The following is a 23,953-nucleotide window of genomic DNA, read 5'->3' on the forward strand; positions in this document are numbered from 1 at the left end:
GTAAGTAACATTCTTATCAATGAAAAATCTTTCACTAACTTTTGAAAGTATTTTTAAATTTTTTAAAAATTAATACTCATAAAATTTTTTAAAGATTTGAATTTTTAACATTATTTTTTAATAATATTGAGATGAATTGATTAATTAACTTTTTTTCGTCTCTCTCTCTCTCTCTTAAACAGGAAAGGGAAATGATTGGTAATCCGTGTCATTTGACGTGGAAAATAAGATGTAACAGTTGTTGGAGAAAATAAATAACACTTCTTGACGGGGGATTTGATTATAATAGAACAAATAAATACGTGACAAGAAGTCCCAGAAATAATTGTCCCTTGGTGGTCACCAATAATTGAGAAAGCTGCGGCCAAGCGAAACCGTATATATAAAATACTTGCTTCAACAATTTCTCTCCTCAGTTTCGTTAGAGACGATAAAGTCAACCGAAGTCATGGGATTTTTGGTAAATTGAAATATTACATTTCATTGAATATTTTATTAACAATTTATTTAAATAATTATAATATTGACAGTATTTATTTAATTGTAATATTTATTATATTTAGTATGAATAACAATAATTTTCTCAATGTTCACAAAATCTTTAATACCACCAATTTGAGAAATGAATTGAATTAGAAATTAGAAAATTATTTTTTTTAGTATAAATGTAAAATAAAATTGTCATATAATTTTTTTTTTATTCAGAAATTGGGATTGATATTCTTTTGTGGAATCTGTATGGTAATGGGCGGAACACGTTATATTGCAATTCCCATCGAAGGAATCGACGTCATCGAGCTGAATCCAATTTCTCCACCCTCGTCTAGACTCCCACGCGAAACGGAGACTTACGTGCCAGTGGCAGTTTCTAATATCCATCCTGACAGTATTGAAAATCCGGTCCAGAGAACTGAGAGATCATCAGCTCATATTCTTGACTATGTTGATTTTGGCGCACACACAGGAGCCAATGGAGCTTACACTTGGTACACCGATTATCCAGCGCGTCATTAAATCCAATTATTAAATGAAAAGAGAAAAAAAATAACTTCTACTCTTTAAATATTCATGGAAAAATTTTGTTTCCACATGGAAGAACATCGTATTATCTCTAAATAAATGCGTGGGCTATTAATTTACACAAAATCAATAAGATAGAGAGATAAAAAAAAAATTATGAAAAAAATAGTAACTACTTTTTATATATATAAAAAATATAAAATTATAATATTTTGGAATAATAAAAAAGGAGAAAATCAAAGCAATTTTCTTTATTGTGGATCATCAAATACCCGTCGTTTACAATACAATAAATAGCAGCGGAACAGTGGTACTTTTTTTTATGTTAACATTTATACTTTAGGTACAACGATAACATTCTTGACACGCAATTCTCATCATAATTGTGAAATAATACCATAAAAAAACAAAATAGAAAAAAATCACAAACGGGAAAATTTATTTCCCTCACATGGAATAAATTTTTTTTTTCAATCCTTTATAACACAACTTTTACATATAAATATCAACATTTTTCTTAATATTTCAAAACCCTTTTCTCCAATAAACGATTTGATTCACAATTCTTTATTTGGATAAAGCTCCACTTTTCTGTTTGGATTCTTTTTTTTATTCTATATGATTTTTTTTTACATTAAAACACTTTAGGTTTGGAAGAATCGTTTTTTTGTGGCTAAATATATCGATTGCTATTGCAATTTATAATCAATATAATTAATTTTTCTTTTTTTTTTAGTTAAGTATCGTAAATTCACGTATTTTCACTTTTTTCTAATTTTTATATTATTTAACTTGGCCATTTCCAAGCAAAAGACGTGTATAAGCTTTTTTCTTTTTTTTTAAATTCACTATTCGATTTGAAAACAATCGAGTTTAATTACATTTGTTGTTTTTTTATCGGGATAAATTTTTCAATTTCTTCAACTTCGAATTCGAAGATTATCTACAAGTCGTCGAAACGCTTATTTAATTAATATAATAATAATTGATATATTACAGAGATCAATACCGCCTAAGAACTATAAGTTTTTCATTTAAGTTTTAACGCCTAATATAACTTTGCGTTTAGATCATTTTTTTATACAGAGAATAATTTATGTCTTATTATTTTTTTTATAAATAATTTATGCTCTAATTTAATAAAATTAGAATTTTCGTCAACAAAACAATAAATAAATAAATATAAAATTTTAATTTAAAAAAAAGATATTTTGTGTAGGTATTTCTGAAAAATGTAGAAAAAACGAGAACGTGGAAATATTTTTGCGCGTCATGTTCGCTGTACCATTATTTACGAAACTTTATCGGAAATTGATCGAACGTCAGGTTTACATAAAAATATATTGTGTACCTAAGTCTGTTCTAAAATAATGTCCATTTATATATATATACTCGGGATTTAATTTGCAAAGGCAAGAGAATGAAATTTTTTTTTTAAGTTAATAATTAAGTTTCGGAAAAGATTCCTAAATTCTATATTTTGGTCGAAGACATATTGTAAATTACACACGTTTTGTTTATTCAATTTTTAAATATATTGATAATTATAATAAAAAATGTACTTTCTGGTGTTATAAATAATAATTATACAATTAATAATAAAAAAGAAGAAGTTTTATTATCACTTATTATTATTAATTATATAATTATTAATAATCAATTTCAGTTGAGAAACAATTTTCATTGCAAAACTGAAAAATTTTATTTGAATCTTGAATAAAATTTACCTAATGGACTCTGCTTTAGTTTTTAATACTGTATTTAAAATGAAATCGTATACGAGTCAAGAGATTCAAGAGAAGTCTTTGTTAATTAATAATAAAAAAATTGGGATCGTATCACCGGTAAGACGTATCAATAAAAAAAATATTATTTTTATAACTGTCTTCTGCAAGATCACATATTTCTAATAATATAATAACGCCCTAGAGTCTTAAAATTAAATATATATTTATAATAATAATAAAATTGTTGTTGTACTAAAATGGCATTAAAAATAGAAAAATAAACATAATTTTTTGTAATATCAAATACTGGGTAACTTTTCCTTATAAAACAAATTGACTCCAAATTAATTAAATTTTTTAAATAAATAAAATTTTTTCTTAAATGTAATTCAGTCGAAAAAAAATTAAATTCTTTTTTACTTATTTTACTGACGATTTTAAAAATCATAAATATCTAATTTAAAGTTACCCAGCGATAAATGTATCGATAGGAAGCTTATGCAAAATAAAAAAATCTTTAATGCAGGTACAGCCTTCTTCGAAAATGTTATTTCTTAAAACTAAAATTATTTTAAATATTAAAAATAATTGTGTGAAATTAAAAAATAATCAAGTACGTTGGAAATAAAATACTGATCTAATACCAAAATCGAGTGACACCCAAAGAAAACCGACTGGATTTTAATCATCACCTGGACGATTCAAAAAATAAAAAATAAATTCAAAAAATTTTAAATAATTAAAAATAATTATCGGCTCTGGGTGACGATTTTTCTACAAACTAATTACTAAAGCCATGGATTTAACGTATTTTCATCTCTTTGTAAGTCGTCAAATTATATTATTATTTTTTATTGTAAATATTATACTGATAATTGTCATATCAATGCAGGTACCCCGATATTATGCACATTAATAAACGATCTTTCAAAATGTAGAAGAGATCCCAAAATATGGCGAAGTAAATAAAAAATATATCTGAATAACCAAATTACTACCAATTGCCGCACAGAAAAAACGTCGCAACTCCAAAAATGAAAATTTTCTCACAAAATAATTTTAATTACTTGCATCTCGAAGTCAAATCTAATTTGAGTTGAAAATACAATTAAAACTCGAGTTAAAATCAATTAAAAGTAATTAATTATTTTTGAAATAATTAATAATATAATAATACTTGAATCGTAAAATACAAATAAACAAAAAAAATTAACAATTTTCTAAATTTTTATTCGCAATGAAAACAAAAAATTAAAATTTCACAAAATAAAATATAAAGCCTACAAATAAAAAAAATAAATTTTTAAAAATATTTTAACTGGCTTTGAATAAAGAAAAAGAGTTATGACGTTTTTTAATTAAGGCACGTATACGTAATTGTACCGAAATGATAAAAAAAATAAATCAAAACCTAATCTAGAAATAATATTGCAGTTCAAATCTAGTCAGCACACGTTTATATCATTTTTTTTCAATTTTTCACTGAGTGTGATTAAATGTCTTGGTTCCTAGCTGTTTCCGTATGTTATGTACAAATTCTAACATATTATATTATATACACGCGAGTGTGTTTTTCTTTCTAACGGGGAGAAATCAATTTTAGCACGAGCATATAAACTCAAGAACATTGCTCAAAGGTTATATAAAAAAAATTATTTAAAAAAAGTCTGTAAAAAGTAATTTAAAAAAAAGTTAAAAAAAAATAGAAAAAATTAAAAAGTTATATAAAAAGTCTCTAAAAAAGGAATTATAAATTATTTAAAAAATGGGAGGAAATAAAAAATAATTTGGAAGAAGATCCAAATTCCCTTTTCGTCCATTTTTATAATGACATTAGAAATAAGTCTTTAAATATATGAAAAAAAATACTTAAAATGTTTTTTAGGAGGCTCGGACCTTTTTGGAGTAAAAATATATTTTATAAAGACTTATTTCTAATAGTACATTTATATGTCTATTCATGAAAAATTTGAGCAATGAACTTTTTTTTCTAACTTTAAAAGCCTCTTTAAATTGTTCAGCGTGACAGCCTCTCGATATGATTTTTCATTATTTTTTTTCCATATTTTTCGTTATTCTTAAATAGAAAAGTGAATTGCGACAGTAGAGTGCGCTCATCGCAAAAATAGGTACATATAATTACATAAATACAGCTCCATAAATCTTGCTATACACATATATAGATAATTACGTACATTAAATTACATCATTTTTTTATAGCCCAGAAAAATTGAAAACCTGACTTTTTTTTATCTATTTTTTAATTTTTTTTTCTTGTAAGCGGGACTGAAAACTTTTTTTTCACATAGAATAAATTCGCGGACACGTATTGCGCGTGTCTGTCTATCGAATTTTATTTATCCGTCATGACTAGATCCTGGATTTCGCTCTCGAGAACTTATTGCAAACTATAAAGTTTCAAATCAAATTAATTATCTGCAAATAAGTTTCAATTCCTCTTTTCAAAAATTATTTATCTCTTTCTGCCCCGAAAATTGGTTTTCGAAATTCAAATTTAGTAAATTAAAGTAAAAATAAATAAATAAAAATTTAGTATTAATTGAAGATAATTAATATTATTGGTTATTAAAAATAATTAATTTGAAATGAAACAGCGAAATCCGTAAAAAAAAACACTATGGATAAAATCGTGTCCGGATTCTCAAATACCATTTAATATTTCTTTGCACAACATTCATTTGACGGATAAAGAATCTAATTAATAGATTTGATTTATCATTTAGTCAAAAATCATAAATTTCCGATTATACAATTGCCATCGAGTAAAATCGAACATCACATTGGAGAATTTATTTTTAAATTAAATTTTCCTCAATATTTATCATGAGACATAAAAAGGAGAAATTCCTTTAGACAATAATTATAATAATCGAACTGATTTCTCAAAAAATTCGCAACTACTCCCAAGAAGGCTATTAAGAATTTTTATTGAGAGAGATTTTTCACCGGACCGAAAATACTTTAAAATTGTTTTTAATTTTTCTTTTCAATTATTCAAAAAATTTCATCAAACTTTTTAGTTTAAAAAAAAAGTTTTTCCTTCATTTTTTTTTATTGGAAATTCATCTTTAAAAGTCCTCGGTATAATATTTTTAGCTATCTTTGGATTTTGGTTTTTATATTGAAAATAGAATGTAGTGTTTATGAGTTTCCTCGATTTGTTCGTAATAGATTGAAATCACGCGAATCAAAGACTATTCGATACAGTACCTTTATCGATCCTCACATTGTGAATTGAGACAAGAGGATTCGTGGTGGCGGAGTTGTGGTGGTGGTTGTCGTCGTCGTAGTCATCGTCGTAGTCGTATTTGACGAGGAAATAGTTGTCAACTCGCTCGAGGTAATTTCGGGTCAGGTATTGATGCACCAGCCCAATATAACTTTCTTGAATGGAACGAAAACAGCTCGATATGGCTCACTGTAAAAAGAAAAAACAAAAATAACTTTTACCAATTTCAAAAATAATTGAAAAAGTAATTACAATTTTTTTTTAATTTTCTACAATTTCAGAAATATTTTTGAAATAAAATTTTTTCAAAAAAGAAATTTTTTTTAAAAATACAACAAGTCTTGAGTTTTAAGAGTTGTCGATTTCTTTGAGGGTTTTTAGAGAAATATTTACGTCATCATTGAAAAGAAGATCAAAAAAATGGGTGAAAGTAATTAGTCTTCTCCGTGACTTGGTGAACTTTTATGAAAGCCAGGGGATTATAATTAATTCACGAAACATTGATCGAGACAGTAGTGAATAAGATGGAATGTACAAAGTAAAAAAAAAAATTCATCTCGTCTTTTTTTTTGTTTAGTTTCCTCAAAATAGTTCCTATTGTTTTGCTGCCTCAGGGGTCAAGGTTACATCGACCATTTTCAAATATTGGACGTGAGTTTTCACTCCCAAGGCCTTCAAAATTTACTCGAAATTCTGTACCGGATAAAATTAATCCTTGTGTGATCGCAGTCTTGAATAATCTACTTATAAGAATCGTTAAATTGATGTATGAATCACATTATCCTCGACCTTACGATACGACTCTTTCTTGGAAACACAATAACAGAATAATCTTTATTTTTTTGCGCTATTTTACAGAAAGTAAACCAGAAAAAATGTAAATTTAAAGAAGCAATAATATAGAGAAGAAAATAATGTAAATAACTAAATCTTAAAAACAGTAAATTTACAATTGTAAAAAAAAATTATAAAAAAAAAACGATTGTACAATTCTATAATTATAGAAAAATAATATTCAAAGAATAAATTTACAATTTTAGAAATAAAAGATAAAATATATAAAGCCACTGTAAGCTTAGAAGTAAATTAGGGTAATGAAAAAGAAGCAATATCTAAATTTGAAAACATTAATGAAAACGAGTGTAAAAACTTTGCCTTCTTCTTTTGTTATTAATGAAAAAAAATTTCACTGGAATTACCGTAATTGTTATCACGTAAATGTATGCATATCTACTTGCGCAAAGCAGCTCCGTGCGCAATTTTATCCGAAACACTTCGAATTCCGTTGTATTTAAAGCTTAAAACAAGTTTATCACGTGGATAATAGCTTCTGTCACGCAACACGTAAGTATCACCTATTTATTCTTAAAAAGATGGTGAACTACCCAAATGAAATATGTTGAGCTATTTTGAAGGCAAAATATACCTCTTCTCAAGCGATTTTCATGATAATTGAAATAAAAAAAAAAATAATAAATAAAGCCGCTCCAAAATAAAATTTAATTTTCAAACATGAAACGAAATTCAGATAAAAGTCAAAATTAAAAAAGTTTTAATTAAGTTATAATTATTAAATTTAAATATTAAATTAAAGAAATTAATTAAAAAACATAATAATTGTATAAGAAAATGATTAGAAAAAAAACTTACCAAATGAAGAATCTTCTTCCATGGAAGGTGCCATCTGATGATCCGTTTTCATTTGGAAGTTCAACACCAACATGAATGTCCTCTCGTCCAGGAACAGGTCCCACATATCGAACTCTACCTTGTAAAACTTTTCCCTCAGGAGATATTACTTTTACAAGATGATCCAGCTTGAGATCTCGAGGTATCTAAAAAGAAAAAAAAAAAGAAAATCCAATTTTCAATATCAATTTTTTATTTAGAAAATTCCGTTTAATAATTAATTGGAAAATATTTCAAATATTCTAATGTCAAATATATGAAATTAAAATATTTCCATGAGAATATTCGAAAAATTTTCCAATATAAATAAATATTCAAGTATTTTTTAAATATATAAAATTATTCCAATTATTTTCATATACATTCCAATTACAAATTTATTATTAGTATTTTCATTAAGAATTTAATATGATTATTATTAATAATAATAAAAAAAAAGTTTCTTTTAGAATATTTGAAATTAATTAGGAATTAAATATTTGAAAAAAAAGAAATATTTTGACCACCTTTGGCAGATAAGGTCGGGCATCCTGTGGAGGATTCCATTCACGAAAGAGATCGGGCTCCGAGTGTCGTCGAGCTCTTCTTCGTCTCGCTGGCTGTTTATTCCAATACTCCGCAGTGGATATAGTTAGCATTGAATCGATACTTCTTCTCAAGTAATCTTCTGCCTCGTCAATTAAAGACTCGGTTGAATCGCCACTCATATCCAAATCAGTTCGCAAATTTGGCAAACTTCCTCTCGTCATTGGACAATCTATAAAAAAATTATACAAAACAAAAAATAAAGAAATAAACAATTTTGTTTGAAAAAATAAAATTCTTAAAAAAATATTTAAAATCCACCTTGAAACGTGACTTTGGATCGTGTCCTTTTGGGAATTGTTTTTGAAATTCTAGCAATGGGCGGTGGTGGATGTACATGTGTGGGTGAAGACGGCATTGATGACCAAGTGGGACGTGGTGTTGATGTTGCAACTGGAATTCGCCACGTATCAAAAGAAGCGGCTGTTGCACGCCACGAATGTCTTCGCGATGGTCCACCAACAACTTCCAATCCTGGCGATGGAATTGACGTCAATGAGCCACGATAACGACTTGGATATAAATCCGTCGATATACGACAATCACAGGGACTCGGAAGTCCTGTTCCTGGATTGCAACGCGGCCAATATCCTGCTGGTGATCCCAGAGATTCACGACGTATCACTTCCGGTGTACGAAGACCGCAGCCCCGTGCATTATAACACGACTGTAACATATTAATTAAAATATTTCAATTTCCCATTAATACAAAAACTGTCCTATAAATAAAATAATTCCTATTTTATTATATAAAATTAAAACATTTTCAATTAAATCTAATACGCAAAACAGTTTGAATATATTATTGTATTTTCAGACAACAACTGTATCAGTTTCAATAATAATTATTATATAACATCTGGAAATTGCGGTTGGGGAGTTATTTTCGTCTCAATAAATAATGATTAACATCTTTCGAGATTTAACATCGAAAGCTATTATTTTCGCAAAGAAATAAAACAAAAAAGAATATATGTATATAAAACATTGTTGATAGGTGGTTATTGTTCCGTGTGGACTCATCAAGTTACGGTTGAGTAGCATTAATCAAACTAGCTAAATGGGTTAGTGAAATGTAGTTCTAGTTCTATCGCCATAAATGTACATTGTGTATTGAATTATATAAGACTCATTATAAAAAAATAATTCTAAAAAATAAAAATTAAATTAAAAAAATAATAAATATAAAAAATAAATGAAATTTTCTTCTTTTTTTTTAATTTTTCCCCATTTATAAATTTTAGATGGAGTGTAAGTGAATTAAATTTTGAATTTCATTAGTGTTCGATGCGTTTGACCTTCGCTGTACTCCATTACGCGTTTCCGCGCACTTACTGTACCAATGTTAGTATCCACCTAGTAGAGATTGAATAAAAAGCCGGTTTGCTATTACGGTAACTGTTGTACGTTACGCTGGCACTGTCGTGATGCTTTTGCTTATAATCGTAGATGTGCGGAAAAGGGGAAGAGAGTTTGTAGGCGGTCGAGCGTTACTGCAATATCGCCCGCACAGCTTTTATATATTTCCTTTGTTATTTCATATTTAATTTCAGAAAACAAAATTATATTTCCGGATATTTTTATTTAAAAATTCTTTTAATTAAGAAAAAATTTATTTTTTATTTACTCTTTTAATAAAAATATTTTTATTCTTCTATTTTGTATTTTATTTAATAGAGATTAAATTAAAAAATTAAGCATTATTTTTATTAAATAACAATGAGATGAAAGATTAAGTAAATTGTAAATTAGTAAATACCTGAACATGAGGATCATGACAGAGATGATCGGCGCTTCTCGACAATTCCGGGACCATGCTGGTGAAGCTGATGTCCGAGAGCATCACTCTTCTTGCTTCTCGTGTCTTGTCATTAACTCTAAGTCTTCCGGGCATACCGGCCGGAAGTGCAAACTTACTCGGCAAAGTCGTAAAAGTATGAGCCACTTTGTGTGCAAGATAACTTTCCGATCTCCATTGTGCCGGAAGCGCTGAAATATCAGTTTGTGCACCCGACTCTCGTCTTGCGCCACAATTTCGATCCATCACAGGTCGTAAAGGAGCTGAACTTTTCCTGCGACCCGTCGCAAGCGCTTCTCTATGAATAATCGGTCTGAAATCATAAAAATCATATATTTATTATTCAAAAAATAAAGTTAAATCAACAGAGCAAATAATTATAAAAAGTAAAGTATCAAAAGGAAGAAGAAAATCGAGAATTTGTAAAAAAACAAATTGCAGAAGGTCTTGAAAGTAAGTTACAGAGAAATAGTTTCATACTTTGTAATACATTGAAACTTTTGATAAACTTTTAATATATAACATGTTGAAGCATTGGAAATGTAATTAGAAAAAAAGTTTTCATCAACTTCTCCTCGTGTGTTATTACTCTTCAGAAAGTTGAAAAAAAGTTCCCATAAATTAAAACTTTAACATATACGATAAAAAAAATAGTGTTTAATTGCTTTTAGAAAAAACTGATAATTTAAGGCATTAATAAAAAAATATAAATATTTAAAAAATTTAATTTAAGACAATAAATGAAAAAATAATTCTCACCGATAAGCTGTCGGTGGAGCGGCAAGTGTATTTCGTCTAACTCCATGCCTTGAAGGTAAATCAGTTTCCTCAAGAACACCACATTTACTGATATCCGTCTCAACAAGCACTGAGCATTGTGACCAAATTTTATTTAATCTTGTACTAGAACTTTCATCAAAACGATCAACACTCTCTTCACGATCGATACTTGAGCTTTGCGACGACATTGCTTCCTCAACTGAACTTGTTTTATCACCATTACAAACCAATGATTCACCTTCAGCTGATTTTGTATATTTCAATAGTACCGGTTGTCCCGAATTTTGTTGCCAAGGTTCATTTTCTGTGATCGACACTAAATCCTCCTGAAGTTCAACATCCCTGCCAGCTGTCTCGTCAGTCGTAAATATTAATTCAATATCATCCAATTCTTCTGATTCATTTTCCGATTCATTTGGTTTTGCTTCAGGTTGTTGATTCTCTGGATTATCAGTGAACACAGAATTATCGCCATCCGATGCGGATTTTAAACTAAGATCCTCTAATTCTTTATCCGGCACGTCTAAATGATCAGTGATGGAATTTTTCTGTATTTTTTCTGGATCATTGGCAATTTTCTCGCCATCCACGGAATCATTATCATCGCCACATGATTCTTTGGTGACTTTTGGAATTGTTGATTCCGGTTGTTGTGGCTCATCTGGTGTGATTTCTTGTGGTGTTGTTGTCGACTCGTTTGGTCCATCGACAACAGTTTCATCCTCGATAGTGTCCATGACGTTAGTTGATGTCCCTGGCTCTGTTGGACTGAACAATTTGTTTATACAAGATGAGTCAAACAAAAAGTAAAAAAAAAAGATGTTGGCGCAAGATTTATTAATAGCGCAAAATACGTCGCGTTTATTAATTACGTTTCGCGCGCTGTAATTGACACCAGTAGGACAATCTATAAAGTGATACAAATCGAAAATAAGAGATAATTTAATTTTCCTTTTTTTTTTATTTTTACTAAATTAATTAATTTGGCGAAAGTTTCTGATAAAAAGAATTTAAACTTGAAAGTGGAAGTAACTATAATTCATTGATGTTCAATTAGATGAAATAAGGAACAAATTTTACACAATCAAAAAGGTGAATAAAAATCGGTAAATTAGTTCAGGTCGCGTGACTCTCAGCAACGGTAAAATGCCTCTTTTCTCGGAAATCTCATATATATAAAAAAGTACTTTCTTTCAGCATGCAACACTTGGTTAGAATATTTGAAAAAGCAACAGCTTCTATTCCATTAAAGGCGCGACTCCGCTCGACATCACTTCCGGTTTTAACGCCAAACAGTGGCGTACATGTTTACAATATTTTTTAATTAGAATTCTAAGTGCACAATATTCCTTTCCTTTTATGTCCCTAATATTCATTATACATTCATCAAAAAATAGTTCCGATCGTTGAATTATTAATTTGTTAATTAAAACACTAAAATATAAAAAATAAAATTTTTTAATTCTTTTTTTACATTTCAAATCTCTGGATTTAAAAAGAAAAAATTTTTTCTCCGGATATTTTTTTGGTATTATCTATTTTTATTTCTCTTCGCGTATATATAAATAAAAGTCGCGAATGTATTCTGCGGATTATTTTGTTGTTTTTTTCGTTTCCTTTTTTGTTGTTTTTCTTTTTCCGATAAAAACCATGTTGGATAAAGTATATATTTGCGAAACTCACTGTTTGATCATTACAGCAGGGGGTGGAGAGCTGGTTGCAGCATCACTGGAAAAATCGCTCCTACTCAGTATCTTTCGTCGTAATATGTGATTTTCCAAAGCGAGTCTTTCCACCACGTTTGCGTAATTTTCAGCGGAAAATTCGCCAAAATCCTCTTTTAGTCGACGTAATTCTTCTCGAGATGAATCCAATGCTGAACGTAGAGATATCACTGTCTATAAAACACAATAAAATAATAACAAATTATTAAATAAACAAATAATCAAAACAAATTGTTAATTAAATTTAAAAAATTAACATTTGTATCGAAAATAACAAAATAAAAAATTTATGTCCATTTTTACTGCTTTTAGAGCAAAGAAAAAAAACAGCTTCTTATTTTTTGCACAATTTTTTTCAATTTAAAGTTATTTCGTTTAAATTCACGATCATTAATCGTAATTGTTTTCGGAATCAGGAAAGATGTTTATGACTTTCAAAGGCCATAAAGTGATTTAAAGTGTTAACAATAAAAAAAAGAGTGTATACTTCATTTCATATAAAAATTCGAGATGCTTGATAATTATTAGTTATATTGAGCTTGTTCTTTCAATAAAACGAATTGTTTCATAATATGTCTTTTTTTTAATTCTACGAAGAGGGGACAATTAACAGTTAATTTAACTGTACACTAATAGTGAAATCAAGCAATAAACATTTAATAATCAACAACGAGTATATCGTTAACTCGACGCTTTAAGCGACAGTTTTTAGTGTCAGTGTAAATTATTGTTTTATAATTTATTTCGCAGAATCTCTCTATTACTCTAATAAACTTAAGTATAATATTTAATTACGCTTTTTTTTAAACAAAAAAATTCTCACGATTATTTAAGCTACATAAATAATTAATTTGTAAATTTGATTATTAAAATTTAATTTCAAGCTTGTTTTATATATTATTTAATTTCTTGTTAATAATTTTTGACGGTAACTTTAATGTCACTTTCGCTTTAAGCTCTCACCAAAAATAGGCTTAGAATATCGAGGTCAAAAGCTTCATAATTTTAAATCTGGAAATATAAGATTTGTTCATAAGTTAGAAAAATGAGAGAAATTTTTTGTAAGAAAAATCGTAATATTATTTCAAGAATAAAAAGAGAAAATAAATAAAGAAATTCTTACTTCTTGTAAACGAAATTTTCTTTACAATTTTTAAAAATATTTCACCTAATTTGAAAATTTAAAAACAATTCTTATTTTCAATTTTGATGAAAAAACTTCGTTTTTCTTTAATTTTTGAAGACAAATTTTTTTGTTTTTCTTTGTAATACCTGGTGCAAGGCTCTCACGACTTCAAGTCCTGGGATTCCCGGGGATGACAGAGTAAGCTGCAACCCCTGGTGAGCCAGACGACCAGCTTCAGCTTCCATACCTCCCCGCCCAATGTTTCTAACGAACTTTTAATTCCACCACAGATCATGCCGAATTATATGAGTCTTGATTCCTGGTTGCTCTGTTGTTTTTTGTTTCCTGATTCACTTTTTAGTGCACTATATTAAAAAAAAAAAATAATTTTCCATACCAAAAATGAGTCACTGAATTTTAATAATTCTCAAAAATAAAAATCAAATTTCTCCGAGTTTTGATTTCTTTTAAAATACTATATAACTGGCACTTGCACGTCCTTCCACGGGAGTCAGAAATAAACATTGATTTTAGTAATTCAGTTTCTGAGTTCTACATTTATATGATGATGGAGATTTAATTGCAGCTTTGGAACTTGGAGGCGAATCTAATTCACCAAACGCTGTTTGATCAGCTGATTCGTTACTCCACAATGTTTTCGAGCCATAAGCTAAATTTCATGAAAGAGCCAAAGAAACTTTAAATCAATAATATCCTCTTTCTAATTATTTTCAGCTGGAATGGAAAAAAACGAATTACATAAAGAATAAATAAATAAATATAGTAATAATAATAATAATCAAATAAATAATAATATAATTAACATGTTGAAAATGTTTAATTTACTATTCCTAATTGCTCTTTAAATTACACTTTTAGAATTAGAATATTTAATTCCTTAAGTTAAAACCATAAATAAATTGTTTAAATTACAACAAAAATATTTCAAACTAAATTATCAAGTTTCTTTCTTCAAAAACTACTCCTTTAAAAAAAGAATTTAAAAAAATCCAGGTACTTGATTACAAAATCAAGAAATAAATTTAACGGCAATCTAAGCAGAGGAGGATTGATTTTCATATGCATGAGAGAATCCCGAATGATGCATGGACTAGTCTCAAGTTCTCGACATTTAAAAAAAAGAGATGATTAAATATTAACAAAAAGCTTAACGAAAAATCATTATATTTTCAATTAATAACACTTTTATATTTTCCGAGAAAAAACTCTTAAAAGGAAAAAAAACCAATTTAGAATTTATGTTTAAATAAAAAAAAGCACAAGAACTTTAATCTTTGGGAATAAAAAAAGGATTATAGCGTTTATTCATTTTGCGGAGGCTGTGAGAAAAACAGAAAACCATAAAAGATCACCAGGAAGTGAAACAATGGAAGTTCTTTGAAAGGAGACTTGAGATAAATTGAACCCGACATCATAATGGACAATAAGAAAGAGCGATATATGAAAAAAAAAAATATTTCTTACTAAAATACGGACTCTTTTTTTATAGTTATCAAAAACTATGGAAATTGTGACTCTTTGTTATAATAAAATGACGCCAATGTAAAAAAAAAAAATAAACGCGTGATACCTGAACCCCGGAGGACGAGCAGAGCCCCTTCGAATTGATTCACTTTTTTTTTGTTTCTCTGTATTATATTTTCACTTTATAACTCTACACTTACTTTATGAACACAATTTCCCCGATGACTGATGGTCATTGTGAAAAATTGATAATATCAAGATTTGATCAATATGGAACCGTTACTGAATGGTCCGGTTCTGAAAGACCAATTTGGACGAAAAAAAAACTTTTTTATTTCAACTTGAATGATGTAGTATAGAGTTGCGTTGCATTCGGTCGCTGCAAGGATTATTCGTTGTTGTTGAATCCCCGGGACTGTTTTCCCGTTTGCAACCACTCCTCTATCACTTTCACATTTTAATATTGCACTGATTTAACACAATAGTTACTCCGATGAATAGAGCTCATCACTATATTAATACTGAAAACCGATAATGCAAGTGATTTTCCCGAATCAGGAGCAAGGTTTTCTCGCGACTGTCAACAACGAGCTGTCACTTGCCCTTTAATGCATTTGATGCAGAATTGCAGACGACGAATAGCACACAAATGAACACTAACACCACTATGCACTAAACATTAAACAGGCTGGCCAATCTTATTTATTGACAAAATGTTAGTTTCTTCTAGAGAATTTTTTTTCATAATCTGATTTCCCTATGTAATTTAAATTTTAGCGCGAATATTTAAATTTTTAAAATGAACAATCGATATTTAATTAAAGTAAATAAATAATAAAAATACAAATAAATAAAAATTAAGGAAAATGAAAGTAATAACAAATACAGAATTACAGTATTAATTTGCCTTTATTTAGAATGTTTCGCGCTTTCTCAAAAATTGATTTTTCTTTCTTAAAATTAGAACCAAAAATTCTGGATATCAATCCATAATACAATATACATAGAAAATATCTAAAAGTACAGTTTTAATAAAATAATCGTACAAATAAGGGTATTTTTTTCTATAACAAAAAGAAATAATGAATGATACCTTTATAATACAACTGTCAAAAAAATATTCGTAGATTTGATTTATGACGTATTTCTTTTATACATTTTTTTCATTTTCCCTTTTCAATTACGATTTTATAATATAAAAGAGATGAAGTCTAATAAAGTGATTTACTAATGATACTATGATCGTTAACAAATTGTACGATATAAAACCATACTTGATTATTACATAACTTATTAACAATTCTAATTATGATTACACAACTTATAAAAGATTCAAATTATGATTACATAACTTAATCTAGTTTCAAAGGTAAACAAAATATTTTAATGTGTATGTGTGTAAGATACTTTTTGTTACGTTTTTTAATACATTATTACTATCCAGAAAATTGTCTAGTTTTTCCCTTTTTTCTTCTTCTTTTGTAGTAACATTTTTTTTTTTAGTTTCAAAGGAATGAAAAATTTCCAATTCCTACTTATTCTAATTTATGACTTCACCATTTTTAATTCATCACTGTTTTTGCTTTTTTTTTCTTTTAGAAATTAATAAAAATAAATTACTCTAGAATAGACGATGTACCTAACACTGTCAATGCTATCAAAATAATTCGTCATTATTCAAAAATTAACTTTTATAATTTTAAAAGAAAACTTTAGTTGTGAATTAGATGTTTTTTTGTCTAGCGTACTACTTCGTTGGCGTACATATTTATAATGGGTCGAAGCTCCTGTTGTGTATAATCTTCTGGTAATGGTAGCTGTGAAATTAAGTGTACTAAAACTTTTCCCGTTAATTTAATATCATTTGACTGTAACATCAATAAACTTCGGGCCAATTGAAGAGTCCTTTTAGCTATCTCTGCTTGACACAATCTGAAAAAAGAAATTTTTTTTAACAATTTAAAAAAGACTAATAAAAATAATTATATTTTTTGCATACCTATGTTTTGCGGTAGGACATGGAAATAAACTAATTTTTGCACAAAGAGAAGTTAACTGTGGCTGCAAAAGTTCTAGTTTATAACCAATTACGTTACAATCTGGTGTTTCCAAAAGCATTTTTATTTCATTTGTTACTTCAATATAGTCCCACAAAAGTTGTCCTTGATGTGCCCAACCGCTGATAACATTATTACATTCCTCTTGAATTAAGGGCGTCAAAAGCGATTTGAGATAATCATAATTTTCTGTAAAAAAATGTTTACTTTAATTTTTCAAAGGAAACAATTTTATAAAATTTGTAATGAATTAAAATTAATTTGAAATTAATAATTTAATTACCATTTATAATAGCGTCAGCTGCAAGATGATCAATTATAATTTCATGAGCTTTATTCCATTGTTCAGCTTGAGTTAAATACCAAGCAGCTTCTCCATATCTGTCAAAAATTTAAAAATCATTATTAATTTCGCAATAATTTTAAATATGATATTAATTTTTATTATTTTATGGAAAGTACATATCTATAATAAATAAAAATAAATAAATTTATTTACTTTTGTATAATTTGTTTTAATATTAAAAAAGTGATCAAAATTAAAATTAATAATTACCTACTATAAAAATATTAAATTTTCTTCAAATTACAAAATGTAATTAAAAAAGTCATTTGAAGCTCTTGAACCAAAAATTGTCGAATTGTAATTTACTTACCCATTAAAAAAGAAAAAAAAACTTAAAGATTGTGCCAGCACAAAAATACTTTCAGAAATTTATCTTCATGTACCTCTTGAATGGCTATTAAACACAAAAGTCTTTCAAAAATTTTTTTTATTGTAATTTAATTGTGCCAGCACAAAATAACAAAGAAAAAACCGAGAAATCATAATCCGCTCATTTAAAAAAATTATTGAAATTTTTAAATATTTAAATATTAAAATAAAAATTATCTTGCTTAATAAATAATGAAATGGATAAATACCGTTTCGAAGCACAAGCCTTGACTGCTTTAGCCTGATTGATCCAAATTGAAGGTATTCCAAGTTCCTCGGACAAGAAATTTTCCCTTTTCACATAATCCTCAGTCTCGTCCAACTCCACGTGTCTTGCTAATAAATCCAAAACAGCACTTTTCCTCCTTCCAGAATCTTGCAAATGTAAAACGACAAAAATTGCCCAGTGCCATAAATCATAAGTTTCCAATTGAGCAGCAAAATTAGCATGAGTGAGCGCAGTCACATAATCCGACAAATGTGTATAACCCAAACCAACAAGCATCTGTTGCATCAACCAACAAAGTCGATAATCCAATGGATCAGCCGTATGTGTCAATGGATTCAACACTTCCTCCAATGGATGATTACCAGTACAATAAAGTTTCATCAAATGAAAACATAAATCAAAAATTGATTTTCCACTATCAAGTTCCGTTTCATAATCATCCAATGAATAATCAGGGCGTGGTTCAGCCGCATAAACTTCACTTGGTTTCGTATTAAATGCATTTTCATAAAGTTCCAAAGCATCAGTAATTGACGCTGTCGGTTGTGACAAATACCACAAATGAATTGCCAATGCCCTCTTCCAATCGAGATTCTCACAAACATTTATCGTCCCCTGTTTACTGCAAATCAACGGCTCACCAGCAACCAACATAAACAATTTCAATCGATAAATCGACAAATCACCATCAACATCAGTCTCCTGCCAGAGTGCAAGTTGCTGTTTAATAAATTCCCTCACAATAGTTGAGCCACCCAATTGTGACATAAGCAACGCCAAACAATGATCGCCAACAACTTTTCTTGCCAAGAAACAAGCGTCCTCCAATTTATTCGCCGTGAGCAATTCAAACATAATATTATCCTCCGAGACAATATCATTGAGTCTAACTTTCACTGGTTTCTCCACAACCGATTGTAACCATTCGCTGAATGCCTCTTTTCTCACCATCACACTCTTGTGCGCCTCCTTGTCATCATGTTTATCAATATCGGGCAAATTTCCCCAAAGTGCAACACACAATCGCCAAACGTCACTCGCATATTTTGCCATCTTGTCAATATCCCCCTCAATTAAATTATCAACCATCGATTGATTACTTCCAAATTCTTGTGCCAATTTACAATGTGCATGTAGAGCAGAAATTCCCGATGATCCCGTAGCTGCTCCAATTGCTGGACAATCACCCTCCTGACCCATAATACAATATTCCAATTGTACCTTCAAATGTCCCTGAATACTGTCCTTGAATGTCATCAAATAACTCGGTTCCACTCCACTACCACCCAATATTTGCAATCTTTGAACAATACTCGTCGATGTCATATCATCCAAAAATCGTCCTGACAAATAAGAACCCAATTGACTCACACAATTTCTCAACGACACTTTCGACGCCTGTTCCTGTGTACTCAATGAAATCAACGTCAATCCAGGTCCCCAGCTTGGCTTAAATTTTCTCCCCATCATAATTCCATGATCAGCCAAACAACGCGAACGCAAACGATCAATTATCGAATCCTGCAGTGGTATAACTTCAGTTCTGGATTTTAAAATCACTGTTTTTGGCCTCACCACAGGCGGTGGTAGAACTTTACTAAAAATCGCTGGTTTCACAGCTGGTATCTCCTCCACTTGCTTTGATTTCACTTCCTTCTCCTCTTGCATCATTGTCTCCATTCCAAACGATCCTTGAAGTGTCAAATTCGAACGAAGTACAGGAATTTGTTCCATCACTGTTGCATGATAATCAACACTCAATTTTTCCCTCGCTGGTAATTCACGATCCATTGTCTCGTCAAATGCATAATCATCACTGTTCGATTCAAATAAATCGGCTTTCATCATTTGTAATTTATGACTATCGGTACCAATAATACGAGCGTACATTGACGTTGGACTCAATGCCGATTGTTGTGGCTTTTCAAACCAACAATCTTTCGCACATGCATAAAAATTTGGGAAATAATCACCACGCAAACCTTCATTTCTTGAATCAATTGATTCATTCACCGATTGATCTTTCTTTGCCACTTGATCCTCTTTCAATTCCTGTGATTTTCTTCTCGGTTTCATTTTCAATTTTTTCACATCCGAACTCTGTACCTCACTTTCCTCATCATCATCATCTGAATCACTTAAACCATATTTGGAAAAATGATCAACTTTAAAAACCCATGATCCAGTTTCAGGCCGATATTCAAGAAATCTCGTATCGTGTTTAGCTGACACACGTCTCAATTTACCCTCGTAATTCATTTCCTGAAGACGATGTGGATCGACAATTGGCTCGTGGCGAGTTTTATCATGAGGCCAAACACGATCCAATGTCACTTGAGCCTTACGATTTAAACCCTGACCAATTGGTGGTTTTTTCTCATCGTCTGGATAAATAATCACCTCCTTGTGACGAAAATGAACAATTTCATCTAAATTCAATCCATAAACATCAAAAGATTCAGGAAAATAAACATTACCGTAGCCTTTACGTCCAACTGTGAAATTTGGCACCAAACACGATTCACCGCACACATAATCGTCTAATTCATCCAAAGGTGGTATTGTATAGTAACCAACACGTTGTAATTTCACTTGACACAATCGAGTTACATTTTCCAATTGTGAAGACGAAATTGGTGTCTCATCTAATTCACGCTCCGATTCTGAATCACGTTCACCTGATTCATTGACACTTTTATCTTGAGTAAGCGATACATTATTCGCGGGGGAATTTTGTGCAAATAACGAGACAAATTTTTGTGAAGATCTCAATTCCTGAACTGTATTATCCATGGATTCTTCAGGTAAATCCGAACCTCTGAACGGTGACTGTGGAACATCCAAATCATCCTCGTCTTGTGTCTTTTTTCTCGGAATTGTCGATTTTAACCAAGATGTCGATGATCGTCGATCCGATGATAAACGACGTAATTCCTTATTATTAAACAATTCAACTTGTTGAGGACTCGTTTCACCATTTCTAGGACTGACATTTTCAACATTTGTATTATTAACAACTGTATTGTTTTCCTCCGATGGTGTCGAAATTGTCGATTTTTGTCGCAAAACAAGACGTTTTGCATTGGGTCGTGGTTGAAATGCCTCCAATAGCGATGGATCCTCTTCCTCGAGTCCCTCAAACAATGATTTTTTCGATAAATGTCCAGCTGTCACAACTTTTGCCTTAATTTTCGGTGAATTATTTGTTGTCGTCACTTTATATTGTGGACTATTTAGTGTACGATTCAATGGATTTGGTGGTTTAATAAGTTCCTCGGTTTTACCCGAGGCGGGCAATAAATTCTTCAAAAGTGGCGAATCACCAAATGGCGCTGAGACTAATGCCAAAATTTGCTGATGTACCGGAACTGTACCATTAGTTTGGGGATTTTGATTTGTACCCAAACCACTGCCCAATACGGAACCAAATTGTGTTATTGCACTTGAACCACTTCCAAAATTTGTTGATGTACCAAAAGCACCGGCACTATTGAAACCTGTTCCCGTTCCTGTTGTTCCAAACAAACCGCCAGGTTTCTGTTGATTAAACAACGAAGTTCCACCGCCCAAATTCAAGGTGTTATTTGTCCCAAGTGCATTAGTCGTTCCCGCATTACCAAAACTAAATCCTGTTGTTTGACCCGCCGGTTTAAAGGAATTATTAAACAAAGTTGTATTTGTATTCTGATTAGCGCCAAAACCAAGTGTTTGACCAAAAGCAGGCGCTGTTGTCGCGCCAAAAGCAGGTGTTGCACCAAAACCAGTTGTTCCAGCGGGTTTTGCGCTAAATAAATTTGTCCCGGTGTTTGTTGTTGTTGCCTGACCAAAACCACCAAAACCAGTGCTTGCCGTTGACGCTGGCATTGCAAAAGCGGATTTATTTTGATTAAACAGTCCGATACTTTGATTTGGTTGTGCGGCGCCAAACGTTCCAAAACCGCTTGTTTGTGTTGTACCAAAACCCGTCGCCGTTGGAGCTGTTGTTGCCGTAGAGAATAATGTTGCTGGCGGTGTTGCACCAAATGGTTTCGCCTGAGTGTTCGTACCAAACAAATTTGTCGACGGTGTTGCATTGAAAGCAAAAGCACTTGTTGTCGTTGCTGGTGCACCAAAACCAGTAATTGGCTTATTAAAAAGATTAGTTCCTCCCGATTGACTCGTTGCACCAAATCCACCGCCAATTCCACCGAATGTTGATGATGACGTGCTTGCCACTGGATTTGTATTTCCAAATGGCGATGGTTGTGCCGCTGCACCGAAAAGTCCTGTTGTTTGAGCTATTAAATAATTAATTAATTGATAACTTTTTCTTTTTTATTAATGAATAATAAATTAAAAAATTACCTTGCGCTCCACCTTTTCTGCCAACAGTATAATCCTCAAATCTCAACTCCTCCAATGATTTAGTCTCATACTCCTTCATACAAGTGATACAATGATGTTTCGTCTGAATTGTCTGAGGAACTCCATTTTTCATCATTGAATCAGTTCCTGTGAATGGTGTAAATTTAATATATGTTCCAACCATATTATTCGCTGTATTTGTTGCACCAAATCCACTGGCATTTCCAAAAAGACCCGCATTTGCTGTGGTGTTTGTCTGACCAAATGGTGTAGTTTGAGGTGTTTGACCAAAAAGATTTGTCGACGCTGTTGCACCAAATCCAAAACCAGCTGGTTTATTTGCCTGACCAAAGGGTGTTGTTTGCTGTGGTGTTTGTTGTGGTTGACCAAAAAGAGTTGAATTGCCAGTTGCTCCAAATCCAAAACCAGCTGGTTTATTAGCTTGACCAAAGGCGAGAGTCGATGTGGTTCCAAATAAATTTGTACTCACTGCAGTTTGATTTCCAAATAAATTTGCATTTGTATTTGTATTGCCAAATGCACCGAATGATGGTTGAGTTGTTGCCGGTTGGCCAAAAGCAGAAACACCACCTCCTGTTGTGTTACCGAATAAATTTGTCGGTTGTGTTACAGCGGGTTTTGTATTAAAAACCGAAGTGTTTGCACCAAACACCGGTGCTGCACTGGTGCCAAAGCCTGTTTGGCCAAACATGATTCAAACTATTTTCTGAAAGTGAATAATAAATTTAGATATAAATATATAAATATCCACTGTAACTTAAAACGATCTAAAAAATATTTTTCGTTTTAGTTACATATTTATAGAAAATAAACTTGTAAATTACACAATTTAGGGTCCCAATTAACAAAATAATTCATTTTACCACAATATAATGAGTTATTTCTTCAATAGCATGTCATTAAATAATGTTGTGATGAAATTTTGAAAATTCTCGACACTTGCACATAACCTCAAAAACATTCGGTTTACTATAATGACATTTCTAATGATTAAAAACACATCTGAATATGAAAAATAATAAATAGCGATAATTAATACTTATATCTATCTAATGTGATGTATAGAATTGATCGAAATTTTGTTAAAATTAAAAAAAAGGATTCTTTTTACGCGAGTGTGGAGCTTGAGAAGGGAAAATTTGAGAAAGCAAATATTCAGTTTTTACTTACAAATTTTATAATTTTCCAAGATATTAAAAGAGGCCTTTGGCCACGTGGCTTCTGAAGAATGTTATTATGCTTTTAATTATTTTTAATTACTGAGTAAAATCGAAAAATTTTCATCAAATAATTTCCTTATCACTTCTCCCTTTCACGCACTTGCGCGCTTAAATGGCATTACAACGCTCTCTACAGATGACGCTGCAACCTGGCGCGAAAATTCATAATTTAAAAATTTTTAA

General features: G+C 30.3%; 3 protein-coding genes across 9 annotated transcripts; 1 reads left to right on the forward strand and 2 right to left on the reverse strand.

Moving 5' to 3' along the window:
* Window positions 1-313: 313 nt before the first annotated feature.
* Window positions 314-1,261, forward strand: LOC127283531 (uncharacterized). Its single transcript, XM_051308488.1, has 2 exons — window positions 314-460; window positions 706-1,261. Exons 1-2 carry the CDS (start codon window positions 449-451, stop codon window positions 1,012-1,014), a joined length of 321 nt encoding a protein of 106 aa, XP_051164445.1. The 5' UTR covers window positions 314-448; the 3' UTR covers window positions 1,015-1,261.
* LOC127283455 (uncharacterized) lies at window positions 1,257-15,833 on the reverse strand. Of its 7 annotated transcripts, none has more exons than XM_051308354.1 (9): window positions 15,385-15,833; window positions 13,846-14,064; window positions 12,533-12,747; window positions 10,829-11,617; window positions 10,031-10,382; window positions 8,533-8,938; window positions 8,193-8,443; window positions 7,648-7,832; window positions 1,257-6,186 (listed from the first exon to the last, which is right to left on the reverse strand). In XM_051308354.1, the coding sequence occupies exons 2-9, from the start codon at window positions 13,942-13,944 to the stop codon at window positions 6,120-6,122; spliced, it is 2,364 nt and encodes a 787-aa protein (XP_051164311.1). In that variant the 5' UTR covers window positions 13,945-14,064; window positions 15,385-15,833; the 3' UTR covers window positions 1,257-6,119. The 7 variants fall into 7 exon arrangements, with proteins under 7 accessions (XP_051164311.1, XP_051164356.1, XP_051164347.1 ...); XM_051308399.1 differs by having other exon boundaries at window positions 13,846-14,198; XM_051308390.1 differs by having other exon boundaries at window positions 13,846-14,251.
* Window positions 15,834-16,074: 241 nt separating this feature from the next.
* Window positions 16,075-23,877, reverse strand: LOC127283552 (nuclear pore complex protein Nup98-Nup96). Its single transcript, XM_051308509.1, has 6 exons — window positions 23,721-23,877; window positions 22,530-23,256; window positions 18,166-22,462; window positions 17,525-17,622; window positions 17,184-17,430; window positions 16,075-17,116 (listed from the first exon to the last, which is right to left on the reverse strand). The coding sequence occupies exons 2-6, from the start codon at window positions 23,239-23,241 to the stop codon at window positions 16,924-16,926; spliced, it is 5,547 nt and encodes a 1,848-aa protein (XP_051164466.1). The 5' UTR covers window positions 23,242-23,256; window positions 23,721-23,877; the 3' UTR covers window positions 16,075-16,923.
* Window positions 23,878-23,953: the final 76 nt, after the last annotated feature.

This window comes from Leptopilina boulardi, unplaced genomic scaffold, assembly GCF_019393585.1.
Source record: "Leptopilina boulardi isolate dan_hultmark-lab unplaced genomic scaffold, ZJU_Lbou_2.1 LbouV2_119, whole genome shotgun sequence".
In the NCBI taxonomy this organism is placed as follows: Eukaryota; Metazoa; Arthropoda; class Insecta; order Hymenoptera; family Figitidae; genus Leptopilina; species Leptopilina boulardi.

Excerpts from the sequence above, each read along its gene's own strand:
- LOC127283455 (XM_051308354.1), bottom strand. The coding sequence starts at position 13,944 with ATGGAAGCTGAAGCTGGTCGTCTGGCTCACCAGGGGTTGCAGCTTACT. Across the intron at positions 8,939-10,030 it reads GTCATGATCCTCATGTTCAG|TCGTGTTATAATGCACGGGG; the intron begins GTATTTACTAAT and ends AATATGTTACAG. Across the intron at positions 6,187-7,647 it reads GGAAGAAGATTCTTCATTTG|TGAGCCATATCGAGCTGTTT; the intron begins GTAAGTTTTTTT and ends TTCTTTTTACAG.
- LOC127283552 (XM_051308509.1), bottom strand. The coding sequence starts at position 23,241 with ATGTTTGGCCAAACAGGCTTTGGCACCAGTGCAGCACCGGTGTTTGGT. Across the intron at positions 22,463-22,529 it reads CAGAAAAGGTGGAGCGCAAG|CTCAAACAACAGGACTTTTC; the intron begins GTAATTTTTTAA and ends ATTATTTAATAG. Across the intron at positions 17,117-17,183 it reads TGTCCTACCGCAAAACATAG|ATTGTGTCAAGCAGAGATAG; the intron begins GTATGCAAAAAA and ends TTCTTTTTTCAG.